This window comes from Taurulus bubalis (assembly GCF_910589615.1).
Source record: "Taurulus bubalis genome assembly, chromosome: 1".
Lineage (NCBI taxonomy): Eukaryota > Metazoa > Chordata > Actinopteri > Perciformes > Cottidae > Taurulus > Taurulus bubalis.
In genome coordinates, this window is record NC_136589.1 from 34,733,582 (window position 1) to 34,740,250 (window position 6,669).

Genomic DNA, 6,669 nt, shown 5'->3' on the forward strand with positions numbered 1-6,669 from the left:
CCTCTTGTGAAAGGGCACAAAGTCGTAATTGTGAAAGTCAAGCATCATTACGCCGCAGGTTTACAATCAGAGAATGCATTCTGAAATCATTTTTAAAAACATTTATTTTCTGTTACCTCAGGTGCAGCTCTAGCTCGAGGACCGGACCAGAAGACCCCTGGCAGCCCGGGATGCAAACCCCAGTGGTGCTGCCACTGTAAAGTGGTGGTTCTGGGAAATGGAGTGCAGAAATCCATCAAAGATCTCCCCGCCCACATGAAGGTACCAAATTAATTGGGCTTAAATACTCCGAATGGCAGCAGGATGGTATATTAAGTAGGCAGGTCACCTTTCAGCTGGACCGCAAGTGTGATTTTGTGACTAATAATGTACAAACGGCTTTATATACACCGTACCAGTTCATAAAGTCATCTCTGCCAAGAAATTATGGATAATTTATTATTGATTTCCCGATGGGAGGGGGATTAGATGAGCTATGACTGGATGCCCACACACACACACACACACACACACACACACACACACACACTGCACCGCAGTATTACTACATATATCCTCTGATTATGTAAATCCTGCCTGCTGGAATTAAATCCATTTCAGATGAATTAGTGGGTCAAACAGCATATCCCATGACTTCAGTCTTGAGTATTTTGGTTATTTAAATAGTGTATGTTTATTTCATAACTTATTTTAACATCAGTAGAACTTAAGCAGTTCAAATTGGCGAGGCTTTGATTTAACACCTCATTCCTAATTCAGCCAGTTAAAATTTGGACTCCTTCCTCTCATTAGGAATCTGGAGGCCGTTTGAGATCTGAGGACCTGGTCTTCTGTAGTCACAGCTGCTTCCTTCTCTACTGTTCGTCATCACCCATGCGATCCAGATCAACTACAGAAACTAAGGTCTGCTGTACCCTGTGAAACCACCATGGGTCTAAAAAAACATGCAATTAATATAATTGTGTTTTAGTTTTTGCTGGATCTCATGGCTGTTGTTTCGTCTTTTTTAAGGAATCAATGTCCCTTCTCCCTGCCTCCGAGCAAACGGAGAGCCTCTCTAAAATCCTGCACCAGTACAGTAACAACATGTCATCGCTGGATGTTCATTGCCTGGCCCAGCTTCAGCCCAAGCAGTCGCCACCCTCCACTCCTCCCATCCCCTTCCCCATGGCCGACGAGACACCCAAGATGGAGACCAAGTCCGATGCCATCAAGGTCACAGTGAAGCTGAAGGCCCGACCGAGGTCCCATGACGGCTGGCACCAGGGAAAGAGACAGAAAGGACTTCGCTGGAGGAAGTGGACCGTCCAGGTGTTAGTGCCGAGAGGGAATTCACAACTCCCGGACGAGGATAAGATCGACGAGCTCCTGAAGAAACTCGGGGCCTCCCTGCGCCCTCCTGCGTCCCTCCGGGACCATAGGCGGTGCTGTTTCTGCCACCAGTTTGGAGATGGGATCACGGATGGCCCTGCCAGGCTTCTCAATCTAGATCTTGACGTATGGGTTCACCTGAACTGTGCCCTGTGGTCGACAGAGGTTTACGAGACGCAGGCCGGCGCCCTCATCAACGTCGAGCTTGCGCTGCGCCGTGGCCAAACGGTGCGCTGCGCCTACTGCCAGCATACCGGAGCCACCAGCGGCTGCCACCGCCTACGCTGCACCAATGTCTACCATTTCACCTGCGCACTGCAAGCTCATTGCACCTTCTTCAAGGACAAGACCATGCTGTGTCATGCCCACAGACCCCGGGGGACGGCCGGACAAGCGCTGGATCACGAGCTGCGTTGCTTCGCCGTCTTCCGGCGCGTCTACGTCCAGAGAGATGAAGTGCGGCAGATTGCCACTGCTGTGCGGCAGCCGGAGTTGGGCTATACCTTTCGAGTCGGCAGCCTGGTGTTGCACGCAATTGGCCAACTAACCCCTCTGCAGATGGCAGCCTTCCATTCCTCGACAGCCATCTTACCGGTTGGCTACGAGGCTTGCCGCATATACTGGAGCATGCGCCATGGCAACCGCCGCTGCCGCTACGTCTGTTCTGTTGAGGACAGAGAGGAGCTGCCAGAGTTCACCATCAGAGTGATCGAGCAGGGCTACAAAGACCTGGTCCTGACTGACAGCTCTGCAAAAGGTTTGCCCTCGCATGTATTCCTCACAGGAATATCATTGTTGTGTGTATCAGAGTACAGTTTCTGACCTTGTGTGCTCATCTCACTGTAATCTAGGAGTGTGGGATAAGGTCCTCGGTCCCGTTGCTGAGAAACGAAATGAGGCAGGCACTCTGAAGCTCTTCCCTGTTTACCTGAAAGGAGAGGACTTGTTTGGAGTCACGGTCCCTGCTGTCGTCAAGATCTCTGAATCGGTTTGTTGCTGCTTCTTTTGTTTTTATTCAGGTTTAAATGATATGACATTTTAAACAAATGTGTAGATCACATTCTTAAGAGGCTGCAGGATGTAACCCCTTTTTTATTTAATTTGTTCCAGCTCCCAGGAGTGGAGGCTTGTGTCAGGTACTCGTTCCGTTACGGACGCAACCCTCTTGTGGAGTTGCCTCTCGTATTCAATCTCGCTGGCAGTGCCCGCGCCCAACCAAGAACCAGCCCTCTGTACACTTCACTGGTGATCAGGTAACAGTGAATAAGCTGTATGGTGTCTTCAAGCAAAACCAATCTATAATTTTGATTTGTTGTTAATATTTGTTGTTCTTTTCATTACCTCCTTGCATAAAGGCCACATCCACAGGCTGTATCCAGCAGCAGTGTCAGGTCTAACCAGAATGTGGCCCAAGGAGAAGGTGGCGCCCCCCATTGCAAGCCTCCAGTAATGCACCCTAGGTCTTCTCAGTACCGCTGGATGAAGAGCGAGTGGAGAGCCAATGTCTATCTGGCCCGCTCCCGCATCCAGGTCAGTGTTCAAAAAGATATATGGTTTATTTTGGTGCTCTTGGATTTCTCTTCCCCCTGTGGACCGAATGAATACCGTCTTGTGTAACGTGTTCACAGGGCCTGGGTTTGTTCGCTGCTCGAGACATTGAAAAACAAACTATGGTGATCGAGTACAATGGAACCATCCTCCGAAATGAGGTTGCCATCAGGAAGGAGAAGATCTATAAATCTCAGGTATTCATCTGTTTTAATACTTTTGTAAACTGAAGTTACGTTTATCTAAAGTTAGACAGAAGTAAAACCTCCTCTTCCCCACCAACAGAACCGAACAGTGTTCATGTTCCGCCTCGACAGTGAACATGTTGTGGACTCCACTCGAACGGGAGGGCTGGCAAGGTACTGTGAGATTCCATTGGTTATTGTGACATTTTTGCAAACATATAAGGAGAACATAGAATTACATTTTTCATGGTCCTGCAGCTCCAAATCCTGCATAGTGCTGTTGCGTATAAATAAAATGGCTACTGTTTTTCAAGGTGATGCTCCATTTATTCTGCTACGCCGGTATTGCCTCGTAGCCAAGCGATGCTCCAGGTTTCACAAAAAAAGAACATGCCTTTTGCAGTCCCTTGAGTTTGACAGTAATAAAATTAAAAAACACATGCATAAATCTTTTTTCCTTTTTTTTCCACCTAAGTCAAAACACTTGATTTTAAATTTAGAATCTAACAATTTTGCTATTGGCAATAATTTTAAATGTAAAATGCAACTTACAACTACTTTCTAGTCATGCGTAGAATGTTGTGTTACATGTAATGAATCTTTTCATTTCCGTCTCGTTTTCCCAGATATATCAACCACTCTTGTGGCCCGAACTGTGTTGCTGAGGTGGTCACATTTGAAAGGGGTTACAAAATCATCATCAGCTGCAATCGCAGAGTTGAAAAAGGAGAAGAGGTGAATATCTTTCTTTTCTTTGACTAGTCTTCTTACTTATATAGTTGAATTAGGGACGGGTATCATTTTTATTTTATTGATACCACTACTCTTATCGGTTCTTTTTCATTATCAAATAACTACTTTTGAGTATATTATAAAGAATGAAGAACACATCGCTTGTCGAAAAGTTGTTTTGATAAAGTATTGGCTTTTTTCTACTTTGACCGTTTAATACCAGGTTTTGGTATGCGTTATTAGGAATCCCACTGCTTTTTTTGCCATTAACCGGCCTGTGTAGCATTCCGGTGCTGGTTGGCCAGGTGTCCAGGTAACCTTAATGTTTCACGCCCTCCTGACCCTAACTACTTGAGTTCTATGCCTAACCGTAACCAGAAGCCTCTGACTCAGCCTGCTATGCTTTGCCGAGGAGAGCGGCGGGATTCACAATCACGCTTCCGGCGGGCATCTCGAGCATGAATATAAGCACCAAAAGCGCAAATGTGGCACTGATGTTTCCCCTCCTTGTTTTCCAGCTGTGTTTCGACTACCAGTTTGATACTGTGGAGGGTCAGCACAAGATCGCTTGCCACTGTGGAGCTCCTGAGTGCAGGAAGTGGATTAACTGAGGAAAAAACGACAAAAACCTAAATGCATTCCTTGCTATACAGAGTGCGGATGCTGTGATCTCTGCACCGAGAAAGAGGAAGATGAAGAAAAAGGCTTCACATTAAAGTCATTTTATGAGTGAGCGGAAGGCCTGAACCCTTTTTGGAGAGGTGATTGATGGCTCGTCAAGATCGTGGAAAGAAATGGGTGGGGGGAGGGGGGAAAACGTAACACAGTAGCAGGACGTGACTCGTGCCATATGTGAGGGGCTCTGTTGTATGAGATGCCTCTGTCTGTCTGTCTGTCTGTCTGTCTGTCTGTATGTGTCTGTGCGCTTGTTTCGGTGTACATGAGGTGCGGAATCCACCAGCGAATGAGAAAGCACTGTGCAGGGTGCGGCCTTATTGCGTACTAAGGGCAGGCCCTTTTGTTTCATACTGTCAATGTATACCGTATGACTAAATGTAGACATCACTGAATGAGGAATGTACAGCAATGAATACCGCGAAGGGAATATTAACTTGCACTAAAAAAAGAAAAGAAACAAAAAAAAAAACACACACACACACACGAAAACTTTTAAAATACTTGATTCCATGAGTCAGTTTTATCATAGGTCTCTGTCATGTGTTTTGTGTGGAATTCGAGAGGTTTTGTATTTATTACTGAGTGAATGAATTTTATTCTCAAAATGATGAGATTGAGTTAAAGAAGGCTAGATTGCTATTGTTTTTGAAGATTGAGGAAGACATGCTGTTACTTTTTGTATAAATGTACATAAAGAAAACTATAGGAATAACCGACCAAATACTACCTTAACCTTCTTGATGTTTGGGTGTTTTTAAATTGTTTTTGTTCTGTTTGTCATTGAAATTTATTTAAGATGGACGTTATTTCAGTTTGAGAGTATATATTATGATTATTCTGTACAGAATTTGTAATATAACCACAATAATTCACAAAGTATTTTTGTTGTATTAAAAGTAAGGTATTGTAGCGTAGTGTTTTGTGACTTACACATGCTTTGACCACTCAAAAAAAGAAATATTTTTGTTGACTAACGTAACGAGTTATCAGTTACAGAATCAAAAAAGGACAAAAAAAGACTCTTCAAATAGTAAGAGATCAGTGTGATCTGTTTGCTGTTAATCAGGTTTGATTTTAAAGAACTGTGAATTAGGTTTTGAAACCCAAAAATGACTTTTTAACTTTTTAACACGAATAGGAAACACCAACATGTATTTACCTGTTTTCGTTTTTACATTGCTTTTAAAAATACGGTGCAAACGTCTAATGATATTGTGAGTTAGACGAACCGGTGTGTGACGGAACGAATCGTAACGGGGAACTGTGTGGAGCCGCCGGTTGTTTTACCTTTTTTGGACAGAAATGGCATTCTCCTTAATCAGAAATATTTCTTATACTGACACTTCACAAGTCACATGCTTAGAAACGGAAGAGTTTTTGCGTGCACAATTTCAAGTCGACTGTAAAATTTTGGAGACAGTCTTAGAACTTGTAATGTATATGGCATGTATTTTTTTAACTTTCCGAAGACTCAATTGTATATATTTTCTCAATGAATGGTTGTAACAAAATTGTTTCTTGGATATTTTTCTTCTCTTGTATGATATTACATCATCCTGCCAGTGTGTTTGTGCTACATTTTCTTGGTTGTGTAGTCAGATTTTTCTTTTTTTTTCTTTCTTTTTTTTCCCTCTTTTTTTTGAAAATGCCTTTTGAAGTGTACAGAGTATGAGGTTTGAAGTTTGTTGAATTGAATTTAGAAACATTTACAAAAATAAACTATTTTACATGTTAGCAAGTTGTGTATGTGACCTCAATATTTATAGTTTAAATTGGTGAATATGAATTTAAGAAATACTTAATTTATCTATGCACTGGTTGTTTAGAGGAGTTTTATACCTATCTTTGACTTTGATTTACATAAATGCTAGGTGTAATAAACCAATATCCTTTTAGAGGCAGTTTTATTGCCAAGGATGCAAGTACATATATACCAGTGGCTTCCAGCCTTTTTGGCTTGTGACTCACACAGATGGGAGACATTTCGCTTCTCTGACTGCTAAAAGCCATCACAAGCCTCATCCCTCCTGAGCGGCACTGTGGAGCTCCTTAAAGTTGTACTGTGGGTCCTTTGACAACATAACGCCTGAGAACATTGTGTCTTCATCGTCGTCTTCCTATTATTCAACCAAGCTCGCCTCATGACAGAATTGTC

The 6,669-nt window shown here is 43.2% G+C and overlaps 1 protein-coding gene across 1 annotated transcript in view; it reads left to right on the plus strand.

Annotated features, from left to right (window-relative positions):
• The window catches only part of kmt2cb (lysine (K)-specific methyltransferase 2Cb), a gene marked incomplete at its 5' end in the record, with an annotated part of 53,729 nt that extends 48,704 nt beyond the window's left edge, over nucleotides 1-5,025 (plus strand). The window contains 10 exons of the mRNA XM_079220670.1: nucleotides 122-261; nucleotides 793-903; nucleotides 1,012-2,128; nucleotides 2,223-2,359; nucleotides 2,482-2,624; nucleotides 2,727-2,901; nucleotides 3,000-3,116; nucleotides 3,205-3,278; nucleotides 3,731-3,839; nucleotides 4,355-5,025. Coding sequence (XP_079076796.1) covers nucleotides 122-261; nucleotides 793-903; nucleotides 1,012-2,128; nucleotides 2,223-2,359; nucleotides 2,482-2,624; nucleotides 2,727-2,901; nucleotides 3,000-3,116; nucleotides 3,205-3,278; nucleotides 3,731-3,839; nucleotides 4,355-4,447 — 2,216 coding nt within the window. The 3' untranslated portion in view covers nucleotides 4,448-5,025. The remainder of the gene's footprint in view (nucleotides 1-121; nucleotides 262-792; nucleotides 904-1,011; nucleotides 2,129-2,222; nucleotides 2,360-2,481; nucleotides 2,625-2,726; nucleotides 2,902-2,999; nucleotides 3,117-3,204; nucleotides 3,279-3,730; nucleotides 3,840-4,354) is intronic.
• Nucleotides 5,026-6,669: the final 1,644 nt, after the last annotated feature.